We start from the raw sequence: 27668 nt of genomic DNA on the forward strand, positions 1-27668 counted from the left end.
TTGTCTTGAGAGACAATGGGTAAGTGCCTGGAGGTGGTCAGTGGTTTGTGAAGCAGCGCCTGGAGTGGCTATGAAGGCCAATTCCAGAGTGACAGCCTCTTCCACAGGCGCTGCAGATAAAATTGGTTGTTGGGGCTGTTACACAGTTGTCTCTCTCCTTGCGCTTCTGTCTTTTTTCCTGCCAACAGCTAAGTCTCTTCGACTCGCCACTCTTTAGCCCCGCCTTTATGGCTGTCCGCCAGCTCTGGCGATCACTGGTAACTGACTCCCACGACTAGTGATCAATGTCACAGGACTCCTTGTCGCGTTTGCAGACGTCTTTAAAGCGGAGACATGGACGGCTGGTGGGTCTGACACCAGTGATGAGCTCGCTGTACAATGTGTCCTTGGGGATCCTGCCATCTTCCATGCGGCTCACATGGGCAAGCCATGTCAAGCGCTGCTGACTCAGTAGGGTGTATATGCTGGGGATGTTGGCTGCCACGAGGACTTCTGTGTTGGAGATACGGTCCTGCCACCTGATGCCAAGGATTCTCCGGAGGCAGCGAAGATGGAATGAATTGAGACGTTGCTCTTGGCTGACATACCTTGTCCAGGCCTCGCTGCCGTAGAGCAAGATACTGAGGACACGGGCTTGATGCACTCGGACTTTTGTGTTCCGTGTCAGTGTGCCATTTTCCCACACTCTCTTGGCCAGTCTGGACATAGCAGCGGATGCCTTTCCCATGCGCTTGTTGATTTCTGCATCGAGGGACAGGTTACTGGTGATAGTTGAGCCTAGATAGGTGACCTCTTGAACCACTTCCAGAGCGTGGTCGCCAATGTTGATGGATGGAGCATTTCTGACGTCCTGTCCCATGATGTTCGTTTTCTTGAGGCTGATGGTTAGGCCAAGTACTTTGCAGGCAGCCGCAATCCTGTCGATGAGTCTCTGCAGACACTTCTGTGTGGAATGTTAACGCAGAATCATCAGCAAAGAGGAGTTCCCTGATGAGGACCTTCCGTACTTTGGTCTTCGCTCTTAGACGGGCAAGGTTGAACAACCTGCCATCTGTTCTTGTGTGGAGGAAAATTCCTTCTTCTGAAGACTTGAACGCATGTGAGAGCAGCAGGGAGAAGATCCCAAACAGTGTAGGTGCGAGAACACAGCCTTGTTTCACGTCACTCAGGATAGGAAAGGGGTCTGATGAAGCACCGCTATACTAAATTGTGCCTTTCATATTGTCATGGAATGAGGTGATGATACTTAGTAGCTTTTGTGGACATCCGATCTTTGCTAGTAGTCTGAAGAGACCACGTCTGCTGACGAGGCTAAAGGCTTTGGTGAGATCTATGAAAGCAACGCAGAGGGGCATCTGTTGTTCGCGGCATTTCTCCTGTAGCTGGCGAAGGGAGAACAGCATGCCAGTGGTGGATCTCTCTGCTCGAAAGCCACACTGTGCCTCAGCCAGCTTCTGGAGTCTGTTTAAAACGACTCAAGCGAAGACTTACCCCACTATGCTGAGCGGGGAGATTCCATGGAAAAACAAATTGCAAAGTAGTTACTATAGAATAGAATAATGAAATGATTGCAGCACAGAAGGTGGCCATTCGGCCCTTCAGGCCTGTGCCAGCTTTCTGGATGAGCAATTTAGCTAGTCTCACTGCCCTGTCCTTTCCCCTTTGCCCTGCACATGTTTTCCCTTCTGGTGCTTATCCAGTGCTCTTTTGAAAACCATGATTGAATCTGCCTCCATCACCCTTTCAGGCAGTACATTACAGATCATAACCCCTCGCTGTGTAAAAAAGTTTTTCCTCATGTCGCCTTTGGCTCTTTTGGCAGTCACTTTAAATCTGTGCCCTCTGTTTCTCAGTGCTTCCACCAATGGAAAAAGTTTCTTTCTATCTACTTAGTTTAGACCCCTCATGATTTTGAACACCTTGATCAAATCTCTCAACCCTTTCTTTAGGAAGAACAACCCCAGCTTCTTCAACCCAGTCACCTAACTGAAGTCCCTAATTCTGGGAACCATTCTCACAAATCTTTTCTCCTCTTGCATATAACAATCTGTTGTGGTGTGTCTTGGATTTGCTGTTCATTGTTACCAGGAAAATAGCCTTATTTGTCTACAGTAGTTGAGTTCATTTTCATTCCACACAGAGTGGAGTTATGAATACTGTGCTTGCTAATTATTATCCTAATCAAACTTTGATTAGGACGGACGAGGGCGGCGCAGTGGTTAGCACCGCAGCCTCACAGCTCCAGGGACCCGGGTTCAATTCTGGGTACTGCCTGTGCGGAGTTTGCAAGTTCTCCCTGTGACTGCTTGGGTTTTTGCCGGGTACTCCGGTTTCCTCCCACCGCCAAAGACTGGTGATAGGTAAATTGGCCATTGTAAATTGCCCCTAGTGTAGGTTGGTGGTAGGGAATATGGGATTACTGTAGGGTTAGTATAAATGGGTGTTCTTGGTCGGCACAGACTCGGTGGGCCAAAGGGCCTGTTTCAGTGCTGTATCTCTAAATAAAAATAAAAATAAAAATAAAAAAACTTTGGGTTTTAAAAATCCAGTGTATTAACACATAATATCAATTTTCAACAACTCTAAAATGTTCAGATGGGTACTGTTTCAAATATCAAGGGCATTCTGGTTATTATTTTGAACATTAAACTTTCTCTAAGGTAAGAAAGGCAAAATGTTATATACTTCAAGTAGCTCTCCCTGCTACATTTAGATTTAGAAATTTGACACACCATTTTATTAGCCCTTTAGAGCTCAAGCTTGTCTTCCCTTTAATTACTAGATAACAACTTTCTTTTGAATGCTTTAACTATGTATTCACTGTGTTAGCTTGTCATTTTCTTATACATCAGAATGGCAATCAATAAGAGACAGTTGCACAAGGTTCCAGGTTCAAGTCCCAATCCAGGGCTTGAGTGCAAAAATCAAGGTTGACGCTCCAGCGCAATATTGAGGGAGCGCTGCATTGTTGAAGGTCCTGTTTTTTGGATGAGAAGTTAAACCAAAGCCCCATCTGCCTGCTTGGGTGGATTTAAAAGATCCCATAGCACTTTTTCGAAGAGGTGCAAAAGGATTGCAGACCTGAAATGTTAACTGTTTCTCTTTGCACAGATGCTGCCAGACATGCTGAGTATTTCTGGCACATTCTGTTTTCATTTCAGAGTTCCAGCATTCACAGTATTTTGCTCTTATTTTAGGGAATTATCCCTGGTGTCCTGGCCAATATTTATCCCTCAATCAACATCACAAAAAAAACATTATTTGGCCATTATCACATTGCTGCTTTTGGGTGTTTCCTGTGTGCGTACTGGCTGCCATGTTTCCTGTATTACAACAGTGACGACACTTCAAAAACTACTTCATTGGCTGTAAAGTGCTTTGAGACATCCACTGGTCGTGAAAGGCACTATATAAATGCAAGTCTATTTTTTTCACAAAGTCTGAACTATCTTCAATAAAAACTGAAAATGCTGGAAATACTCAGCATGTCAGATCACCGACCTGAAACGTTAACTCTACTTCTCCTGCCAAAGCTGCTGCCTGACCATCTGAGTATTTCCAGCATTTTCAGTTTTTATTGAAGATTTTCACCACCTTTAGTATTTTGCTTATGATTTATCTTAAATTTGATTCTGATGATTGCTGAAAGCGCAAAGGATTGGATAAAATTGTACTGGGATACAATTGGGCAAGTTACATATTCCCAGTTTCTCTGTTTCTGTTGCATTTCTTACGATGCAACTTTCCATACCAGTGCTTCTGATGTATCTTTTTCCTCAACCGAGGGTTCTCCCCTCCCCATCGTGGTTGACAGGGCCCTCGACCATGTCCGTCCCATTTCCCGCACTTTCTACTGTCGCCCCTTTCCCTCCCAGAGTCCCAAAAGGCTCCCCTTGTCCTTACGTTCCACCCACCAGCCTCCGTATTCAAAAGATCATCCTCTGCGGTTTCCGCCACGTCCAACGTGATGCCACCACCAAACACATCTTACCCCTCCCCTTTCAGCTTTCCGAAGGGACTCTTCCATCTGTGACACCCTGGTCCACTTCTCTATCACCCCCAATACCCCCTCCACTTCTCATGGCACCTTTCTATGTAAGCGCAGGAGATGCAACACCTACCATTTTACCTCCTCTCTCCTCATCGTCCAAGGCCCCAAACACCCCTTACAGGTGAAACAGCAATTTACTTGTACTTCTTTCAATTTAGTATACAGTATTCACTGGTCACAATGCGGTCTGCTCTACTTTAGGGAGACGAAATGCAGATTGGGTGACTGCAGATCCGTTCAGTCCACAAGCATTACTCTGAGCTTCCGGTCGTCTGTTATTTTAATTCTCCACTTTGATGTCACGCTGATCTTTCTGTCCTCTGCCTCCTGCAGTGTTTTCAATGAAGCTTAACGTAAGCTTGGGGAACAGCACCTCATCTTTCAGTTAGACTCTACAGTCTTCTGGACTCATCACTGAGTTCAAGAATTTCAGACAATAATCTCTTCTCCTATTTTGTTTCCCTTTTCTTTCCATGTTTTGGTCTTACTCTTGTTTTTGCTTCCGGATGGCAGCTGTTCATCATTCTGCTATTCCCACCTCCTCTAGATACATCTTTGTTTCTTTACTTGTCCCATTACCACTCCCTTTGGTTCTGCATCACCAATTCTTTAGTCATTTAATTTCGCCTGCCTTCCACCTATCACAGACCTTCCCTTTTCTTCTTTTTACACCCTCCCCCTTTTCACATGTTTAAAACCTATTACATTCCAAACTTTTCCCAGTTCTGATAAAAGGTCATACAGACCTGAAACGTTAACTCTGTTTCTTTCTCCGCAGATACTGCCTTATCTGCTGAGTATTTCCAGCATTTTCTGTTTTTATTACATCTTTCTCTGTTTAGTTCTGGTCCCAACAACCCTGGTTACCTAGTAAATGATGTTAATCTTTAAAAGGGACAGAGCTGCAAGTAGTGCAAGTGTCTGGGAGAGAGTGGGAGTGAAGTAGAAGTGGGAGGTTCTGCGTCTTATTCCATCCTGTGTTTTTGGATTAATATGGAATACCGAGGTGCATTTATAGTAGCTCTTGCATTAGTCTGGGTGACTAGTTTTAGGGTTTTGTGTGATGCTTTTCTTGTTCTGTATCAGTGAAACAGAAATGTTCATACTCTTCCGTGAGGGAGATGTCTATGAGATGGTGAATGAATGGGGGTCATGGCATGTGGTGAATGCATGCTGTTCAAGGAATAAGACTCTCCATGGTTAGATAATCTGTCCTACTTGTTTGGATGTTCTTGCATACCTTGGGAGCCTAGGAACAAGTAATTGATCTGACCTGCAACTTTGTATAGTACAATGGACATAACATCTTCGGGCTTTGTGAACACGTAGATTATGAAATCCTTACTCAATTAGGCCAAGAATTGGATAATGTCTGGTCCCTAAAGAAAGTTAAAAGTCAGACTAGGTGGGAGTTCTGAATGAATATCCCTTTCAATATCAGACAAAATATGGTTAGTCCATAATGGGGGCCTGCAATTCCCTAAATCTGTGGATTGAAACCAATACCATTTACAGTGCTGTGGTTTGTGAAAAAGACCACATATTTGCATTGGTTTGAAAGGTACCTCCATAAACGAGTGTAACTAAATTAAGATGCCAATTCAGGAAACAGTAAAGGTCCACTTAGGTGCAGTCACCAAATCACCTGTATAAAATAGGGTATCAGTGGGTGATTTCCTAATGAGCCAGATGCAAAAGGATAATAAATGGCCCAGAGTGGTATGAATTGGAATATTACTGGACTTCAAACCAATTTCAAATAAATCCTCGAGTTTCCTCGAATGTGAGACATTACGTAAGATAGTGTTAACACACTCAGTGGAAAGCCATATGCAAACATTTTCAGTCTACTATTGCACATACTTGTAGTAAATTTCTATGAAAACGGATTATGGTGCTTTCAACTGCTTAACAGCTGTCGCCTTTCAAAGGTCAGTTCATCCAGGATTCCTCTATTTGATGTCCGATCTGTGAATGGTAATCTCCTCAGTGGCTAATTGTGCCCTTGACTAGCAACAATCGGCACCTATCATTTGCGGATGCTTTATGAGATCATTGATTTAATGTTGTGTATAATTTTCTTAGGACTGGCTGTACCACAATGCACATTTGGGTTAGATTTAATTGGATTTATGTTGCTGTTGAAGTTTCTTCCAAAATATTACATCTCCGGTTTCTTAATTCTATTCATTAGGTTCAGTTTTAATCAATTTTCACTGTTGATTACTCAAGACCAGACTTCCCTTCACTCTGCAAATTATCTCTTGAAATGCACAGTCTGAAATATCTCAAGTCAGTTAGTGGTCCACAGTTCTGGGATCTTAACATAAAGCAAATCCCAGAAAACAGTGTGTCATATGCCATTTTCCTCTTAGAAAATTCTGGTGCAAACAGATTTTTTTTTTAAAGAAGCTTAGCAGACAGGATGCCTGTCCTCTTTGATGTGATTCTAGTTTGCGCTCTAATACTGCCAGCCCGTGTGCCTACTGTTCCTTGCAAGGTGCTGTACCATTGTACCATCAAGTTGCTCGAATGTGATGCAAATAGTACAGTAAAAGCTTTGTTATCCAGCGCGTGCTAGACCTGAGAGGTGCCGGAGAAGCAAAAATTCTGCTTAATCAAGAGTTGTACTTAACAAGGCGAGTGGACATCCGACCTTCTGCCCTGAAATTATTGCCACAAGAGCGAAGGGTACCCAGGTGCTGGCTTTGTGAAAGCTGATTTGTAAGTTTCCCATAATCCTTTGGCGTCACTGCACTAATATAGTACACTGGAGAGTCCGCCCCTTCCAATGAGCCATCCCCGGTGGAGATCAGATGTGGAACTCTGGAGCAGAATGTGTCATACTGCAGAGACCAAGAATCTCATAGGGAATGGGGAATCAGTCACCGAGGCAAGGTAGCATTTCTAACCACAGATGGCAACCTGAATTTCCGTGGAAATTCTGGATAATGGAGCTTGCCTGTTGGTAAATTGCTGGATAACAAAACTTTCCCTTTCCCAGTTCATGTTTTGAGTACTTTGCTGCTGAAGCTTTGTAGCCACAACGTTCTTACGTTGCAGTCTATTTTCATTCTGATTGCGAATCATTGCATTTGCTGAGATTGAATGAGAAAAGATTAGTTCTGATAGAATTATTATTGGTAACTTTTAATCAAGTTTATTTCTTACAGTTAAGCATGAAAACACTGGAATTCTTGCAACAGTAGCTCTGGTGTATCTCTCCTTCTCGGTTGTGTGTGCAGACTCGAAAGCAGTGACAACAACACTTACCACCAAGTGGCCATCTACACCATTGTTATTGGAAGCAAGGTAAACCAATTGCTCTTGCATTTATCCAATGCTGATTGAGTTTCTGTTTCATTTGGTTAATTTCTTTTAACCCAAAAGGAAGATTTTTTTGCTAGGCACATGGGAATACCATATGGTACCTGATCAATTGGTAGGTGTTGCTGATACAGGAGAACAATATTCATATAAAGAATTTCATAGAAATTGCAAGGTGTGTATAACAATCACATTTTCTGGTGACAGCCCACAAATTATTTGAATTCAGTTTCACAACTCGCTTTGGTGGAATTTAGGGGCTGTTTTGTGGGGAGGAAGAAGAGGGGTTTGGTAATGTGTGGCTTTGTGGAGTTGTTGCAGTGTGCTGTGAGGTGAACAATGTTTTCATGGAGCCAGTGTCACTGGCCTGATTATTCTCAATGAAATTTTCCTCACTGAATTGTTGAGACACAGTCACACTCGTCTTGAATTCTTAGCACCAGAACACACTATAATGGTACGAAAGGAAATAAGGTTTCACCCTTTTATGGACACCTTGGGGAAAACCTCATTCACGCAGCACTGCTTCACTTCCGTTTGGGGCAGGCAAAGCCACGGGCTGTTATCTGAGCGGCCCATGCAGCGTTCATCACTGATATCATTGAGGAAAGCTGTGCTGGCTGTGCAGGTAGCGGCTCGTGCGCTATCTGTTCCCTGGGAAACGACATACGTCTATGTCGCTATGCAAATGAATTTTTTCCCTCTTGTGTTCTCTTTCATAACATTGACTGCTTTTTCATTTTGTCTACTCTGGGAGTTCAGTGTTGCATTTTGCATTCCATTCGTAAAGTATCTATTGTGAATTAATGATCACTTTGTTAGGTACCCTTGTGGATAAAGTCATTAAGTGCAGAATTTTCTGTCAAAACAGGTCAATAATAATGGATTGCTGCAATTTTAATGCAGCATCTCAATTACAGTCCAAAGTCAGTGCAAGAAAATGGAACAGAAGAGGCACCAATGGGTGTTTCTAGTCTTAGCAAGTTGCTGTAGTTTGCAGTGAGATGTGATTGCTGGATAACTGATAGAAACATTTGTTAGATAAACATATCAGCAAAGTCAATTCGAATAACTTCTACTTTCTGTTAACTGAAATTGTGACTTGATACTTTATTGTAGAATTAAGCAAATTGGAGGATTTTTTTTTTGTCTTCTCATTGCAGTGAATTTTTGGCTGAAGAAAGCAAAGCAAAGTTCTGGGAGTTTGTGGATGCAACTCAAGAAATTCACCCAGAGGACCATGAAGGTAGTGATGACTTCATTGCAGACATGAAGCGAGATTGATTATCATGTTTCTCATTCATTTAAACCTCCACGTACAGTCCTATGAACCAACATTTGGGCTGGAGGTGGGGAAAGAAACACACTGTCCCTGTTAAGGCTTTGATGGTATATTGGTCTGGTGTTCCATGCTCAACTTCTCCATAACTTACCTTTTTATTGTCAGACATTGTGAGCAGATGATGCCATAAAGCTCCTGCAACAGTTTGTGGTACTTGTTCAAATTGTACGGTGAGAGTGTGGGTAGATGACAAAACTTGTATTTCTTCAAAATGACGTCAGGCTCTTAAAAGTCTAGCATGCTAGTGGTTTTTCTTCTGTTTGAATAACATTATTACATTTTCTTTGGAGTTGAACCGCATAGAAAAAATAATAAAGACTGGAACTATACTTTATCTAGCATTCTCATGGTTTACTGGACTGTTAACATAAAACTAGACCTGTTATTACATTCCTGTACCTGATTAGATATGGGCCTGGAATTCACTACACTGGCAATATTGGTGACAAATGTCGTTAGTTAGATTGTTGTCTGACTAATCCTCCAGTGGTAAATTCATACCACAATATTGCTGGAAAAATAATTAGAATACTTTGCAGTGAGCGTGGTGATGGATCGCAAGCAGCGTCACCAATGCCTGTTGCACACCCAAGGTATGGGGGTCTGACACAGAATGGAACATGAAGTTTGGTGGGGACCCATTTCAGACGAATGGCTCTGCTCTGATAAAGTGCGATGGGCTGCAGTATGTATGGAGGGAATCATTGAATAAGCCATATGTATACGATGAACAATGATAAAAGTCAGTATCATAGAGTGACAGTACTTTACTCGGGTGGCTGATGCCCACTCTAAAGTTCCAACTGGTGTAGAGAAAATAATTGTAAGTGGATGACAATTAATGTAAAATTTCAAGAATTTGTCTCCTTCACTGGGTACCCAATCTTTTGTTTGGGCCTTCTGGCACATGCATCTCCTATGTTTCAAATAATTTTCCCAAAATTCATAATTATAGCAAATTGAAATAGTTTGAGGCACAGAATTGCCTTACCAAAAGAATACAAGATAGGAAATTTCAGGCTAATATAAAAATAATGTAAATATATTTTGAGCATATTTATCATTTAAAGATTAACTAATAGCTACTCTTATGGCTCAGCATGTTAATGCTGTGAGCAGCTCATCCCAGATTTGACTGCCAGTCTGTGCTGAATGCGCTAGCACAGCAATAAGATTACTATATTTGGGTTTTGTGTCCTTTAGAGAAGGGAAAAATGAACCAATTTCCATTCACAATTGCTCTTCGGCAACTCCTATTAGGAGTTCTCATGTGGGCTTTGGTTAAAGAAGCTGTCACATCAACAGTGGCCATTTGGATATTGAGGGTAACCAGCATATAAGAAATGTTACATGAGGATGGGGAAATGCAAGGATGCAAAATTGTAATTATTTTGTTTTACATGGCAGAAACTGATAATTCATACTACCAGTATGTACTACAGAAAGCTGGTGAGCTTCTGACCCCTGTACAGGCCAACCTCCTGAAGTTTGCCTTGTCTCTACGGGCTTACTCTGCCACTGTTCAAATGTTTCAGCAGGTGAGTTGAGTGCATATGTATTTTGCTGAGTTCAGGCCCAGTGGAAGCTGGTAACTGCTTTTATTTTTGATGATATGAATGATACCAACTCTTTTCATAGATTGCAGCAGAGGAGCCCCCTCCAGAAGACTGTTCTGCTTTTATAAATGTGCATGGGGAGAAAAGCTGCAGTCCTGAGAGGTTGGAGGTGCTTCTTCAGAGTGCTCTGGAGAGGTAAAAAAATACACTTCGAGTATCAAAGCATAAGTTGAGAATCATCTCTGAAATTGTAAAATGTAGTGGAATTCAAAGTATGTTAACTTGAAAATTTGTAAATTAGTCATGAATTGGCTTGAGGAATGGGTACTGTGTGGGACGAGCTCATTGGGTTTAAAGTTGTAATAGTACTTCTGTTAGGGCATGGAACTTGGGCTTCAGATGGATAATTCTCCATTACTGGTGCTCCCGTTATCTGCATTCCCAATTGGTGACCAATGGCCAAGCCACATGCAAGATTTGGACTCATTGCAGACCCCACTGACATTAATCTTTCTCTGGAAAATTCTTTTTGCTATTGCACACTCTTTATCCCTGTGCTTAGAGTATTAGTGTATCATATGGGGACTCTTGTTTGCCTGGCAGTTTGCACCAAGGGGTTACCCTCTATTATGTTGACAGTATATTTTGCAGCTTGATTGTGTGAGCTTCAGCTGTAGAAAGTTGGACCAACCCAAAATTTGGATTATAGTTTGGCTTTAGATGATCTGGTTTGCATATAAAGCTTATGTTGATATGCTTGGCCTTGAGCACAAAACAGGAAGGCAAGTATGATAAATTGGTGGAATTGTCAAATATAACCTCTGGGTGAAATTTAATTAGTTGACCAGTTTTTTTTATTAAGAAATATGAATGAGTTTTGTTTCTTGAATTTCACTGTTGAGTTAATTAGGAAGAGTTTCTTAGTTCAAATCAAACTTGTGCTTCCCAACAGTTGCAGACATTATGTCTGTAACTAATGTCGTGTGATTGTAACATTGTTGAGAACCTTAAATGTTTTTGATGGATTCATGGTTTCACGTGCCCAGCATTCACCAAATGATTGATTTGATTGATCCATGTTATCTATATCACCATGATGCAATACGATTGTTAGAGGAAATTCAACCAGGTTCCAGCCACTGTAATAGCTTCTCATTTCCTCCCCAGTTGATCCACCCACCTGGGCATCTTTCTCACTCTTCCTGCTATTGCTTTTCATCTTGATCTGGAACTTCCCTGAAACCAATTTTGAATAGTCCACATTTGCTGACATCCACCAAGACCTATCCCAAGGCTCCAGGCTGACTTTGAAAATGGGTGAAGAGTAAACACTGGTCACTACTGTTATGACTGCGGCAGGAGCAACGCACTGTCAATTCAGTCCCGTCACTCCGCAGGTTGCAGCATATTATTAAACTTTCATACCCAATCGGAAAGCAGCCAAACTAAACTCTCTAGTAACCCAGAATGAAACAGACTGAACCAGGTATCTTTAGACAACAACAAATTAACTATTTATTAAAAAACTGAATCTTAAACGCTGTTAAGATAAACCTATGTCTAAAGACCTTATAACTTATTTTAATCTAATTCCCCCATTCACATACAATCAAAAATAACAGTAGTTAACCGGTTTTAAATGTGGAGTTTTTAAAAATTAGCTGTCTCAAGAATAAATAAGATTTTGTGGAATATGGTCCTGGTGGATGAGGTATTCTAATGTGGAAATAGTCAAAGGTCACTCAAAGTTTTCACGTGAATTTGATGAAAATAGACCTTCAGTAGATAGGCATTCAACTCTTTGGCTGCAATAGGCGTTAAACAGTTCTTTGAACGATGAGCACAGCAATACAAACGGGTTTCTTGAAAAAGAAGGCTTTTCTTCTTTACTCAGGGAATTAACTTGGCTCGTAGCCCCTTGTAGCATTTCTGTTGAGAGAGAATAAACAGCTTCTTTCTGCAGTACGCCTTGCTGGAAAGTCTGGTTCAAACTGGTTTTTGCCAGTTTTACACACAGTTAAGTGGAAACATTACCGTGTGACCTCTCTCTCCTGCTGTTGCCCTAGGTAACAAAAATGCAGCTGTGGCACATTGCGTCTCCAGAACCTTCTCTCCCTTAAAGGTGCACTGTTTCTAACAAGTCTTAAAGGCACACACGCCGTTTTTAATCCGAGGAGAAAAAATAATACAAGTCCGTGACACTATAAATGCTTTTTAAAAAAAAAAAAATTGCTTTGTCCATTCCTATATTGCAGTCACATTCTTGGTGACTTTTAAGGTAATTGGGGTCTCACAATATTTAATGTTTGATCTATTGGGTGTTTATGTTGCGATTTATAACTGTTTGGCTCATATCTATATTCATACATTTTTAAATCCATGCTTGTCCTTAATGTCCCACAAATCTGTTTGGCCCATGTTAACTTGTGCTTGTTAATGCATTATCACTCAAGACTACCAAGCAACAATCCCCATCCCAATGCCCCACTTATACCTCAACAGTCCCAATGCAGCCAAATTCCAACCAACTTGCTACTTTCAAGCTATAGCTGTAGACCCTGGCATTCTGCTATCTCTAGGCCATGATCCCCAATTCCTTATAGCCCTGGTCCTGGCTGCAGCCTCCTTACCCTCGGCTCGCTCCCAGTTCAAACCTGGCTTTGGCTCCCTCTCAACCCAGCTTCAGCTTTTCCTCACTTCCTTGCACAAGTTCAACAAGTAGTCACATGCCCAAGCTTCCTGCTTCCTGAGCAAAGACAAGATATTTCTGGAGATTTGGAGTCCTGAATCTGCTTCTTTGTCTGTGATGGTACTGTTACTGTTTGTGAGCAATGGCACAGAAGATCAACCAGCAGTCCTTTTTATATCTGAACATTAGTAATACAAAAACCCCTCACTGAAGTTAATATTTAGTAGACTTTGATTTATGCCCTGTCGAAAGACCAGTTTTTTGTGGTTTGCCAGTTATAACTAGAGCACTGTATACAGTATTTGATAGACTCACGTGTAATGTTATTTGCATTGGCGTTAAGTATAAATGTTGAATTATGAAAGTAGCATCCATAGTTTGATGTTTGGAGAAAAGTTTTGTAATTGTTCAATATTTTAAAATTTTATGTTGATGTTTACCAGTGGTACTTGAAGGGTTAAATTTTAAACCACTGTCGGGTCCCTGTTTGTGATTCCATTGCATTATTTTGCAGTAGCCATACGAGCACACTTGGACTTCTGTAGTGCTAGTTAAGAAAGTTTGCATGACAAAGCAGTACTTAACACTAGTGTAATAAAAACAAAATACTGCAGATGCTGGAAATCTGAAATAAAAACAAGAAATGCTGGAAATATTCTGTTGAAAGGTTACTGACCTGAAACGTTAACTCTGCTTCTCTCTCCACAGATGCTGAAAGACCTGCTGAGTATTTCCAGCATTTCTTGTTTTTATTACTGAACACCAGTGGGTCTTTAACTCACTTTTTACATTTTGCAAATAAAACTGTAGGAATTAAACATTGTCTTAAATAAGGAGATTTTCTATGATGAATACGATAATCATGCTCCATTAGATATTTACTTAAATGTCAATATGTAAGATGAGTTACTAAATTTCCAGCTTATCTTTTCAACTAGTTGGACTTCATTACATCTTAGTCTTTATATTTGCCCCAGGTAGTTTTATGGGCAAATGCACCATATTGTGATGTTGAGTGATGCAGAGCAGGGCTGTCCCAGGCTTTGTCCCTTGTCTGAGTTGAGATGGATATTCTGCACGAGTTGCCTTGAGGGTAGTATTGGAATCAGCAGTTAGGAAAGGGAAAAATGGTCCAAGGTTCGAGCACTTGATGATTGTTAAGCAGTGACTCCTGTTGAACGCACAAAATTGGGCTCATCTTGATGGCTGCCTTGATTGAATGGCTGACCCACATTTACAGCCTCAATGTTAAACCTGAGCAGTGGCTTCTGGAGCAGCAGTGGAAATTGTGATCACCAATGGAGCCATGTTTCAGGGTGAGATGCTGTCTTCTGGAAAGAGCTTCAGGGAAAATGTTGAGTTTTTTCTTAGTGAATTACATTTTACAAATCTTCAATTTGAGTCTGAAAGTCAGAGTGAAGATTTTGTTAAATAATTGTAGTCAAAACCTAATAAAATCATTTAATGGTTCCCACTTGGAAATATTTCTTTTGAAATATTAAGTAAAATTTACCAATTGATAATGTCTTCAAGGAGAACTATTCAACGTAATTTTACATGGAGCTTAATGATCATTTTAAATTCTGATTTCTATCTTTTATTGTCAGACCCAAGCCTTATTTGTTTAAAGGTGATCATATTGAGGCACCCTTGAGAACTGAACATCCAGTGGTGATTCTGTATGGTGAGATCGGTACCAAAGAGTTTTCCAGGTTCCACAAGCTTCTTCGTTCCAAATCTGACATTGGAAGTGTTAACTATGTACTCCGGCATTATGTTGCTGTAAGTAAAATGAGCTGCTTTGTGATGAAGCCTGTTCCTAAGTTGCAAGGGTATCAGTATTTATTTCTTGTTTCCTTCTCATCTGGGGAACTCCTTTCAAGTATTGTCAAAATGGTCTTGTATTAGGATTGGGAAAGTTCCACTTGCTAAATAAGGTGATTTATTGTTTAGTAATCATATTTTCCATGCCAGTTTTCTATCTTGCCCCTTCGTAAGGCATTGTATCCTTGCTGGGATATGATTCCACAGGTCCCTCATTGGTACCTTGCCTAAATGGCCATTTTCATATGGGGAGCTTTGATGTGGGGGTGCTGCCACTAATTCTAGCCCCATTGGCAGAGGTTTCAGGGACTGTCTACTTTTCAAGTTATACTGTTTTTTTTTTCAGCAGCAGCACAGTGACATTACAGATTTCAAACAATGTGCTAGGAGAGAATAGGGATTTAAAAGAATAGTGATTGTATGAGCATTTGTTAAGTCCTGCTGAGTGAAGCATTGGAAACTTTCGAGGAAGTCAGAGGGAGTCCTAAGGAATGGAACACTAAAGAAAGATGTTCATGTTTATATAAGAGTTCGCAGGAAATAGATTTTTTTTTAATTGACCTGGATTTTGTGGTCAACAACAAAATGAGCGCAGTTGCTGCTGACCTCAAAGAAAGCTGCCCATAAAAAGATCTAGAGATTTCTGTGGCGTGGTCTTCCCCTTTTCCCACGGTAGTTCAAATCTGTCAGGGAGTCGAGGGGATTTTTGGCATGTATCATCAGTGCCCTTACAGCAAGCAGGGTTAGCAGCCAAACCCATTGATGTATTCACACACAGCAAACAAGGAAGTTAAAAGCACTTTATATCCTTCACTTTTGGGTCGTGAAATAAATGATTATGATTGGCTTAAGATAGAAGCTAAAACAAAGTTGAACAAATTTTTAGAAATTTTTTTTTTTAAAGTATGTGTTTTTTTTTATCATTATGGAGAAATTTGACATTCCACAAATATATTAGCTATTCAGGACTAGTAAAGGTGTTTAGCAGTAATTCTGAAGTTAGTACGCCACTAAAAACCCAATTATAACTCATTCATCAAGGTGTAACTTTTTCAATGATTTTTACAGCGAGACTAACAGCGTGTAATTGGAAGTCTTTGCCAAATCATGATTACAATTGGAGATTGTAGACTGTGGGGCCCTCTACAGTCCACCCTATGGAGGAGCATAACCTCAATGACAGCAACTTCTGGATTTCCTCATTATTGTCCGCATGTGCGGACTCGCGAAGTTGCTGTCAGTTTCAGTGGTGTATTGATGGCGAGTGTTTCATTGTCATTACAGTAAAATCCAGGCCTTTGAGTACTGCACTGTTGCTAAATATTTCATTGAATAATGACAAACACTTAATATTTATATCAGAAGTTTATTTCTCAAGGGCAATTTGGGATAGGTAATAAATGCTTGCCTTGCCAGTGATGCTCACATCCCACGGAAGAATAAAAAAAAAATGATTTCACATTTTGGATTTTTTATTTACAGTATCCAAGTGAGGAGAAGGTCTTACTTTCTGGTTATGGTGTTGAGCTTGCCATGAAAAGCACTGAATACAAGGCCAAAGATGACACACAAGTGACAGGTGATTAAAGTAATTCAGTTTCTGTACCATTTCAAAATTCCTATAAATATGAATGCTTAATTTAACTTATGTGCACAAACTTGTATCATCTTGCTATTTTCACCTCAAAACTAGTTTTCAAATTGGAACCTGTTATAAAATATTCATAGTTTATTATTGCTGAAGTAATTTCATAACATTATGAAAAATTATAACATGAACTGACATTGTAATGATAAGTGGGTTAAGCTGAATACCCTGACAATTTTTCCCTCTTTCTCACCTGATGCCATGATTCTTGCTGGTGTATGGCTCTATGAGTGCTGGTGAAACCTCAGATACTGCCCCCAAATGGTCCTTTTTCAGATGTGAAATTTGGCACTTAGTCTCACCAGGCTGCTTGACTGTAGAGGGCATCACACAAGGGGTTGATTGAGTTCTTGCAAGTGTACACCTTCAGTGAGAGTAAAGTGAGACCAGGTGTAGCACTCAAACCGTTATCCCAGCTGAGATGAATTAAATTAGTAAAGATCTGAAATTGAACTGGGGAACTTCTGATTTATATAGCTTACTGCTCCACCTTATGATGCCTTTACTTGAATGTCAGGCTGCCAAAGGATTATGCAAATAATGTTGTCTTCTGAAAAGGAAAAGCAACTGAAATCTATTTGATTTTAAGACTTAATGTTTGGAAACAGACATTTACTACCTGTCAATTGTGATTCCAGCTGTGAAAATGTAAATGATTTTTAACAGGTAAAACTACAGTAGATGAAGCACTCTCTTTCTTAGGCCAATGAAAAATCAAATCTTCAAAAAGATTTGGACTTGCAATTTTTTTCTGTTGAGTGTTTCCTAAAATGCGAAGTACTGATGACATGATTAGGAACAGAGCAATCATTGGACGTTACTATGTGAGGTGGTTATATTGACATCAGATAGAAATACAGGGTAGATGGTAGTCATGCTTTTCAGATGTGTGTCAATTTAACTCCTTAATACTTCCGTGCTCAGATCTGTTCTCAAATTTTTCTTTCAATTATGCTATCATTGCTCGCACAAAAGTATTTTTAAAAATCTGCAATAATGACAGAAAAAAGGATGTTAAAGCAAATCTATTTAGATTTTCAAAAGGCATTAAGGATTTAAGGAAGATCACATTGATACCAGATTAGTTAGCTGTATTAAAAACTGACTTGGCAATAGAAGGAAAAAGTGGCATGGAACAAGTTCTGTCTAAAGTGAAGTGGAAAGTGGAGTTACACAGGTTTGTTCTCGGTTCCCTACTGTTCCCACAATTGTTGAATAACGTGGAAAAAAGTGGCATTTGTGCTGATACAAAATCTGTCACTGACATCAGACGATGTGGTAGCATCCAAATTCAAAGACTTAGATTTGAATCAGTGAAGTGGATTAGCAATGGAATAGCAGGTGGATTTAGGTTTTGCAAAGTATTAAAAAAAAAAGCATGTCTGAGCAGGGAAATGAAAGATGTGTATTGTGAAAGGGTATCCATTAACAAGATGAAAATCGATTTAGAAGTTTGTATTGTTTTAGTTCTCCACTTCTATCAAGTTGCAATGTCATGTTAGTGTATGATTCCATGGACACGTGTTGATTGTACCTCAGTATAAACTGCTGCTTTCAGCTGTGGAGATACAAGAGAAAAGAAAATCACTCAGATACGGATTTCTTCTATCACATCAATTTAGTGAGGATATGATTTGTTATGTTGATTGTGCTGGGGGGTAGGGAAGAGGGCAAATAGAGAGCTGCTTCTTTTAAATCTGTTAACAATTAAATAGTTCTGCTGTGAAATTACTTAGGAACAGGAGTAGGCCATTCGGCCGCGCAAGCCTGTTGTGCAATTCAATGAGATCTTGGCTGATCTGTGATCTAACTCCATGTGCCCACCTTTGCCCATAATCCCTTGAATCCTTTGGTTAACAAAAATCTTTCAATCTCAGATTTAAAATTAACAATCGATCTATCATCAATTGCTGTTTGCAGAAATGTTTCCTAATTTCACTCCTGTAAGATCTGGTTCTACTATTTAGACTGGACCTTCTTATTCTATCTAGACTCTCCAACCAGTGGAAATATTTTCTCTGTGTCTACCCTATCTGTTCCCCTTCGTATCTTGAAAACTCTGATCAAATCATCCGTTAATCTTCTAAATTCCAGGGTATGCAACTCAGTGTAATCTCTCCTCATAACCTAACCCTTGGAGGCCTGGTATAATTCTGGCAAAACTAACTACGGTGGGCCGAAGAGCCTGTTTCGGTGCTGTATCTCTCTCTGACTCTATAACCTGCACTCCCTCCACACCTACTATATCTTTCCTAAGATGTGATGCCCAGAATGGCTAACGGTACTCCAGGTGTGGTCTAATCAGGGCTTTGAATAGCTGAAGAATGGCCTCTTCTCCCTTGCATTCTAGTCCTCTAGATACAAAGGCCAGCATTCCATTATCCTTTTTGATTATTTTCTGTACCTCCATGACATTTTAATGATCTGTGTACCTGAACCCCCAAGCCTCTTTAGACCTCCACAGTTTCTAGCTTTTCACCATTGAGAACGTACCTTGTTCTATCCTTTTTTAGATCCAAAGTGGATTATCTCACATTTGCGTACATTGAAATCCATTTGCCACAGGTTTGCCCTTAATTTAACAATATCTCTTCGTACTTTTACTGTTCCATCTACACTGCTAAGATGCTGCCTATCTTTCTGTCATCGGTAAATTTGGATATGTAAGTATTTAATAATTCAGTGAATAGTTGTGACCCCAACACAGATCCTTGCGGGACGTTACTAGTCAGATCCTGCCAATTAGAGTATGTGTCCATTATGCCTACTCTCTTTCTCCTGCTGCTCAGCCAACTTCAGAACCAGATTAATAAATTTCCTTCAATTCCATGGGCTTTAGCTATTTGTCTATTATGAGGGTCTTTATCAGATGCTTTCTGAAAGTCCATAAAATATCAACCATTGACATTCCCCTGTTCACTAATTTAGTCACCTCTTCAAAGATCTCAGCCAGATTCTCGTCAGGCATGACCTATCTTACACAAATCATGTTGGATCTCTCTGATCAGCTGAAAACTTTCAAGGTGTTCAGTCACTTTCCTTAATTATTGCCCTCGTAATTTCCAGACAACAGATGTTAGGCTAACTGGTCTATAGTTCCCTGGTTTCTCCCCCTCACCTTAAATAGCAGAGTGGAATGCGCAATTTTCCAATCTAAAGTTACGGCTTCTGAATCGTGAGAACTTAGCTTATAGCTAGGGCAGCAGCCATGTTCTCACCTACTTCCTTTTAAAATCCTGGGATGGAAACCATCTGTTCCTGGGGTATTGTCACTCTGTAGTCTCATAATTCTCTTCAGTTATTTTGCTTACGTTGATTTTGGTGAATCCTTGGCCCTGATTCAATATTGGTTTCCTTGGGATTTCCAGCATGCTGACCTCTTCGTCTATTGCAAATACTGACGCAAAGTAATTATTCAACATGTCCGCCATTTCCTTATTTTCATTAATATCACTGGTATTAGTTTTCAAAAGTCCCTGTTGTTCCTAACCATGTCGTTTTTTCCCACTATAATTAGAGGCAATTTTTGTGTTGACTTTAGGCTATCCCTTGCAAGTTTCTTTTCGTACTCCCTGTATCTCTGTATCTTTCCCATTCACCAGGATCTGTGCTATTTTTTGCATTTTTGTATGCTTTTTCTTTTGGCTTTATGTTGTCTCTTACCTCTAGTCGTCTGTGGCTTTTTTTGAGTGGCAAGAGGAGCTCTTGGCCCTTTGGGGTATAAACTGGTTCTATATCACATTCTTTTTTGAACACCTTCCACTGCTCTTCTGTCCTTTTACCCATTAAACTTAGTCATCCCCAGCTTTCTATTGTCTTACAGGCTCTGAACTGAATACCACAGTGATAAATGAAAATGATCCTGTTGATGAAGTCCAAGGATTCCTCTTTGGCAAGCTGAAGTAAGAGTCTGCACAGGAAAACTGGGCTGCAAAGTAATGGGACCCAGAACACTATTGCTCACATATATTATATATAAACATTGTAACAAGTGGTCCGGGGACCCTTCAAAGATATAGGGCACATATTTATGTGTAAATTTCAGTTGAAGACTTTTTAGTTTGTTCCATATGATTTACTTCAGGGTGGTTCATTGCGCAGGGCTGTATGCATGAAAATTACCAGCAGTCTATTGATTAAACTGCAATCATAGAACATAACTACAAAATTGGCATGCTTCAAGTAAGAATTAAGATTACAAATATCCCCTCACAGAGTATAGGATGCATCAAATCAGTACACTGATAATTAACTCCTGTACAAATGGGAACTGGATCAATATCTAGTTATGATCAGACTAAAAATAGAAAGCTAAGTTGAGATCAGTGATGCCCTATGATCTCATTCTTGTTTGAACCTTGGGAATGCTATTTATGGAATCTAGCAAATCGGGTTAAATAATGCAGACTGAAAGATGATATACTTGTTCACTTTCAAGAGTTGAAAAGAATTTTTTGAGAATTTTGGGAACTTTCTTATGGTTACTGTGTCCTTCATAAGTTAAGTTTGATTTAAATTATGTCCACCCTGTTGGGAGGAGTAAGCTCTGTGACTTGAATGGTGCTTCCCCATTCCAGAGATTTTGTGTTAACATAGATTTATTGGTTTATATTAAAATTATATCAGAAAGTTTTGCACCCTTTTGGTGGATTCTGTACGGATTTACTTACTTAATGGTAAAGTTTGAAACATTAAGCTTAAAGATATTGCCTTCGTAAACTGCACTATAAATAGGAGCTTCTATCATTATTGGTCTTGATACCAAGGGTTACTTGCATAGGATGATTTTGCATAGTGGTGCCTGTATGTTATGGATGAATTCCTTTTGTAGTGATTGTATCTTTGTTTCTTCCTTGTTGATAGACAGTTGTACCCTGAGATCAAGGAACAGCTGAAGGAACTGAGGAAGCACCTGGTTGAAAGCACAAATGAGATGGCACCTCTCAAAGTCTGGCAGCTGCAAGGTAGGCTGAGAGGAATGTTGTCCAATTTATGAAGTTGGCAGTCTTTTCATTACCTGGAAACAACTCATCCATTTAAATATGCAACTCAGACACATTCTGGGATAGCTTGCTGGAAACACCAGTTTTTGTAACTAGTATCCTGATATAGACAAATAGAAATGTGAAATAATTTCTTCACCTTTCAATGACCCCATTACTGTAGTGTTTGATACTATTGCGATGATGTTCACTTGTCACACGCTGTATAGTCATTGCAGCTGTCAATCTCCACCCACCCACCCCAGTAATACACTAACATTTTTAATTGGTTCTCCATTTAAAACCACCTCCCTCTGTTTGAAGTTGGAGGGATGGACAGATGGAGAGTTCCAGCGTTGGCCATTTGTCTCCTACAGATATTAAGTTGTGACCTTACTAACTTTGGATTTTTACCAAACTTGGGAAGTAATGTCAAACTGAGAAATGAGAGCAGGCTACCACAGTGCATGCTTTTTACAGAACCGTACTTACATTGATTGACTTCACTGACTGTTGAATTGATTCTGATCACCTGAAGGTTCATAGAAACATGTATCATACAGTGTGATCAATTCTGATGACAAAGTACACTTTTATTCCCCAAAATATTTGTATTAACGCAGAATATTAAAAGCCTATTGAATTATTGGGAACACAACAGGCTAAAATGTTACAGGAGAAAGAAACTAAATCTAATCATTTCAGATTTAAAGTTGCATCTGTTTCTGAACTAAACACCTGTCTTTTTAAAATACATTCCCACTGAGTGTTTATTGTATGCAACAAAAATCAGGTTATTTCTGATCTGTACAGTGCTGGGTAACGGACATGTCCAGCAAGAGTCTTCAGGGCTAACTGTGTAGTATTTCTGCTTTGCTTCGTTACTGACAGAATTTGTAAGGTCACCATTCTTAAAGAAATCTTTGAGCTACCTGTTGCTCAGAAAATTTAAGTCAGAGATTTAAAAAATAGTCGTGGTACAGTCGCCTTCTTTCACTGTCTCAATATGTTTCTTGCAGTTGCTTGTGGATAGAGTTGAAGCTGACTTACACTTTGTCAAAACAATTTCAAATTGATATTGAACCAAGTAAAAGGACAGTAACTCTAGCTTCAAATAAGTAACTGAGAAGAACATTTCAGAATAAAATAGTGGATAGATTTAGCTCAAAGCCAATACATTTCACAAATACACTTACTGGGTCACCCAGAAATATCTACCAAAATGGAGATGGGCTATCTTAAAAACAAAAGGCTGGATGCTGGAAATCTGAAATAAAAACATGAAGTGCTGGAAATACTCAAGATCTGGCAGCATCTGTGGAGAGAAACAGAGTTAACGATTCAGGTCTGTGACTGGTCACGGAGATGTAATATCTATTGGCAAGCAAAATATGCACTTTTATTGTCACATTTGGCCTTTCTGCTTTTGGTTTCCAGGTAGTTTTAACCAAGAAGATCCTAGTAATTGAAGAAAGACCTGCATTTAAAAGCCTTTCACAACCTCTGGGCATCCCAAAGCATTTAGCAGTGTATGTCCAAATAAGAATATGTTGTGGGGAGAAAAAAAAGTAATACATTTGTCAGAACAGATTTGTTTGAACAACATGGTTGCAGTGGGCTAATTTGTCTGGAGAATGCTGGAGGAGCATCAGGAATGATGTTTCTCTGTTTACTGACATTTGTCATTGAACTTAATTTTTTTAAATGCAGTTTTTAGTGTAAGTACACCTAGTAGGTTGTATTTTGTTGAGCTCCCGATGTCGGGCTCTTTGGTGGGGGGTGGCAGAGGATCGCACTGGCAGCAGCCCGCCATGAAGCCCAACGCTGGGATTGCCAGGCCCAATCTTCCCGATGGCAACGAGACTCCGTGGCGTCACCCCCCACAGCTTGGCGATGGGACCCAACTTTAAATATTTAAATAAAGGACATAAATAAACATACCTTTCACTGCGATCTCGCCAGCTGTCCGCGATCTTTTGCACTCGTGCGCCTTCACATTCCTGTCCAGGTAAAGCTGGCACCAGTGAGGTGGGGAAGGAAAGAACTTAGGATTTTTAGTGTAGTTAGGGGGGTGGGGGGGGGGGGGGAACGGGGTCAAATCTGCCTGTGTGGGGTGGTGGGGAAGGGGTGACCCCTGAACTTTGTGCTCTCGGTGGGGGGAAGGTCACATATTAAATTTAAGAGTTCGGAGGTGGGAGGGAGACGGGGCGGCCATTTATTTACTTTGTATTGGGGTTGGGTACGGACCAAAAAATCAATTCACAGTGTTTTTTTGGGGGAGCTGTGGACTTCAACTGTGCAGGTCTGGTAGCCGTTTAAAAATGGTGCCAGCGCCTGCGCAGAGGCAGCTGACGCCATTGCTGGCGTCGCAAGGTCTGACCCCACCACGTGATTGAGGGGGATGAGCCACCCAGTGTATGTAGATGAGCTGCCGGGCGCTAGATTGTAGCGGCATGGCAGCACACGTCCCATGGACCTTAAGTGCGGGCCACCATTTTTTTCCTCCCGCCCCCGGGAATGGTGGTGGGAGAATAAAATTCAGCCCAGCGTCTTTGTTCAGGTGATACAGAGGAAGGCAGGATTTTATTAGTTTGAGTCTGTTAGAATAAAAATACAATTAAAAAAAAAAATCTGTCATTTCCTCATGCCATTGACCAGATTTGGCTGAAAAGAAAACTGGATGACTTGCTCACCAGATTCCTCCACTCACGGAAATGAGCTTTTCTGTTCTTCCCCTATAGGTTGGTTATATTAGTTTACATAATCTGATCTCATTAGGTTGAAATAAGAAGCCAGAAGAGCTGTGACAGGAGGAAACACAGCACTGATATCAGCTTTCATACAGAAAGAATAATATCTATTGTTATGATCAGGTGATGAGAGTTTGAAGATCTCCCCTCTTGTCCCTCTCCTTATTTGACCAGAACAGGGTTATTTCTTTTTTAAAGTAGATATGCTTGCAAATTCAGTGAATGTTGAACTACTTACATGCTAAGATCATTAAAAAGAACCAATTGGACAGGTTTTCTTGAGTTTAATAAAGAAAGCTTTATTGTATTAAACCGATCTACGTAAAATAATAAACTATGCTCCAATTTGCACTCTCACACACGCGTACTTAAGGTTCATGAGCGCACAAATAGGTTACAGAGTGGAGAAGGATCGCTTGGTTGGATTAGAGTCCGAAGCCATAAAAAGGGGTCTGTGCAGGTTGGTGACTCGGCTGGCTAACGGCTGAATTCGGTGGTCCTGAGGCTTCCAGTTTGCAGATGTGGGCAGCAGATTCGGTGGTTCCCCTGGAAACAGCGATGCGGATCATTTCCTTCAGAGTCTCTGTCTGCAGCAATGATGGGCCTCATGGGCAACGGCCAGCAGGCAGAGTTTGAAACTTGCAAGGTGGACTGGAGAGGGGGGGTGCGGGGGGATGCGCACTAGGGTCTTCTCTGGTTAGTGTCTAGTTGTTTGTCTGCAGAGAGAAAATCCAACTTAAACACACAGATGGTGGGCCTGTCACATGACCGTCACCTCTTGGAACATGATTAGATCATGTGTAGGAATTCCCCCTCTCAACCAGGGTCTCTTTGTTCATGTGATTAGGTTTGAATGGTCCTTCTCCACCAGTTTAATGTCCCAAGTGATTGTCTTAATATTCTGTTAATGGGGACAGGATAGGTTGTTCACTCAAAATTCCCAGGTCATTGTTCTTGTTGGGGAATGAGTAGACACTGCGTCTCCACCTTGATTCATTGGAATGTAGGATATAGTGATACAAGTTGTGGCCATTTTGGCTGCTAGCAGTCACTTTTTATCTGTTAGCTTTTTCCTTTTTAAAAATTTAATTCCGGTTTCCAGCCGGTGGAATAAAAAATAATTTGGCATAGCACGCTTTCGTGAAACTATTTCAAAGCAGCTACCAAAATTCCAAACTATGTTGTATTACCCTTGAGCTCTATTTAACAATCCATCTAAGTGCATATGTGAAGAAGAGCTTCCTGATTACAGCCCTAAATTAATTGTTTGTCAGTTGAACCTGTGTGCCCTCTTCTGACTTTCACGGTTTCATTTGCAGCAGTATTCTGAATTTATCTTTTCCATTCCCTTAACTATCTTAAATAACTCTCTGGCTCCTTCATTACATACGAACATATGAATTAGGAGCAGAAGTCGGCCATTCAGCCCCTCTAGCCTGGTCGGCCATTCAATAAGATCATGGTTGATCTGTTTGTGACTCAAATTCCACGCTCCCATCTACCCCGATAACCTTTGATTCCCTTGTCTAACAAGAATCTATCTACCCTCGCCTTAAAATTATTCAATGACCCTGCTCCACCATCTTCTGAGGCAGAGAGTTCCAAAGTCGCACAACCCTCTGAGAGAAAAAATGTCTCCTCATTTCTGTCCTAAAAGGCGACCCCTAATTTTGAAACCGTTCCCCCTAGTTCTGGACTCACCCACAAGAGGAAACATCCTTTCCACATCCACCTTGTCAAGACCGTTCAAGATCTTTATATACTTCAATCAAGTCTCCCCTCACTCTTTTAAACTCCAGTGTAAACAAGCTCAGTCTGTCCAATCTTTCCTCATAAGACGACCCGCCCATTCCAGATATCAATCTAGTAAACCTTCTCTGAACTGCCTCCGACGCATTCACATCCTTCCTTAAATAAGGAGACCAAAACTGCATACAGTATTCGAGATGTGATCTCACCAATGCCTGATATAACTGAAGCACAACATCCTTACTTTTATTTTCAGTTCCTCTCATAATAAAGGATAGAATTCTATTAGCCTTCTTTATTACTTGCTGTATCTGTATACTAACTTTTTCTGACTCATTCCAGACTGAAAATTCACAGTCTTTCTATGTGCTGTGTGTGGTTTCTAGCCACTTTAATGACTTGAATTGTTACGAAGTTTGTATATATTTATATGTGTGTATTACATTTATGTTAACAGACCTAAGCTTCCAAACTGCTGCTCGAATCTTGTCTGCGCCTGCAGCCGATGCTTTGATGGTTATGCGTGATTTGAGCCAGAATTTTCCCACTAAGGCCAGGTACCATAATCAACCTCTGTTTATTGGTGTAAGCCATATTGATATCATAAAAATATTGATAAAATTACATTTATGTTTAAAGATATGGGGCCTGATTTTGCTGTGAAATCAACAGTGGAGACAGTGGTGCTCACTGCTCTTGCACGCAAATTGGACTGCAAATTCTGATGAGGCACTCGCACAGTTTAATGTGAAAATCTGGAATTTGCTGTCTGAGACCTTCTCCTCTGTAAGTTGTGTGAAAATGGCATCTTGCTGTCTGGTTTCCTATCTAGATGTATTGAATGGCGTGAGACTGTAATAACATCCTAGATAAGGACTAAACACTGCATAAAGTTAGGGCTTGTCCATTCCATTCAAGCAACCTCTCTGGCATTGAAAGTTAACTTCTAAGAGTGTGGAATCTCATTGCTTCAGCTTTTAATTATTGTTAGAGTTTTAAAAAAAATCTTTCTGTCTCTGTTATCTCTCTCAGTCTTTTTTTATTTTACTTTCTGTATCTGATGTGCCAAATCAAATATTCCAATTGGCACTTCCTGGTTCAGACTTGCGCCTCTAAGTAATGATACTTTAATCTGATTGGTTATGGAGATTGTGTTTCTTGCCCTGTTCACACAGATCACACCATCAAGGGTGCCACTCTGTTGGCTGCCCCTCTGACAGCAACTTGCCATTTAAAACCCAATGGAATATCTGTGCAAGTCTAACGAAAGCCCTTTGTGCACAGCTCACAGCAAAATCTGGCCTATAATTTTCAGAATATATGTAATTTGATCTTGCATACTCTTATTGAAAGTTCATGTTGTATAAGCATTGGAACTGTGGAATAGAATTTATTTCTGTAGGAGATAGATATTCCATGACTAAGTTGATGACATTCTCATTTTTAGAGTTCGAGGGGACCATTAAATTTTTTTCACTTGTCTAGATTTAAAATTTTTAAAGACTTTGTGAAAGTGATGGAGAAAACAAGACTAAATACAGCACAGAATAATAATGTTCATAAAATGTTAATTGAACATCTAATAGATTTTGTTCAGTATCTGGAAAGCCATGATTGAGTTTCTAAATTACAGTATGAATGTACCATGTTTTCTCTAACGTACAGATCTATAACCAGAACTGTTGTGAACTTTGATATGAGGAAGGAAGTAGAAGAGAATCAGCGAGTAAGTGTGCATTTAAAATTCTAC

At 40.3% G+C, this 27668-nt stretch overlaps 1 protein-coding gene across 2 annotated transcripts in view; it reads left to right on the top strand.

Moving 5' to 3' along the window:
- Nucleotides 1-27668, top strand: part of uggt1 (UDP-glucose glycoprotein glucosyltransferase 1) — a 141983-nt gene that overhangs the window by 3243 nt on the left and 111072 nt on the right. For both annotated transcript variants that reach the window (XM_068042002.1, XM_068042003.1), the window contains exons 2-11: nucleotides 7225-7363; nucleotides 8542-8624; nucleotides 10128-10258; nucleotides 10359-10471; nucleotides 14573-14747; nucleotides 16272-16368; nucleotides 20261-20339; nucleotides 21301-21401; nucleotides 26376-26475; nucleotides 27584-27644. In XM_068042002.1, the coding sequence (XP_067898103.1) occupies nucleotides 7225-7363; nucleotides 8542-8624; nucleotides 10128-10258; nucleotides 10359-10471; nucleotides 14573-14747; nucleotides 16272-16368; nucleotides 20261-20339; nucleotides 21301-21401; nucleotides 26376-26475; nucleotides 27584-27644 (1079 nt within the window). The remainder of the gene's footprint in view (nucleotides 1-7224; nucleotides 7364-8541; nucleotides 8625-10127; nucleotides 10259-10358; nucleotides 10472-14572; nucleotides 14748-16271; nucleotides 16369-20260; nucleotides 20340-21300; nucleotides 21402-26375; nucleotides 26476-27583; nucleotides 27645-27668) is intronic.

Source organism: Heterodontus francisci, chromosome 11, assembly GCF_036365525.1.
Source record: "Heterodontus francisci isolate sHetFra1 chromosome 11, sHetFra1.hap1, whole genome shotgun sequence".
NCBI classification, from domain to species: domain Eukaryota; kingdom Metazoa; phylum Chordata; class Chondrichthyes; order Heterodontiformes; family Heterodontidae; genus Heterodontus; species Heterodontus francisci.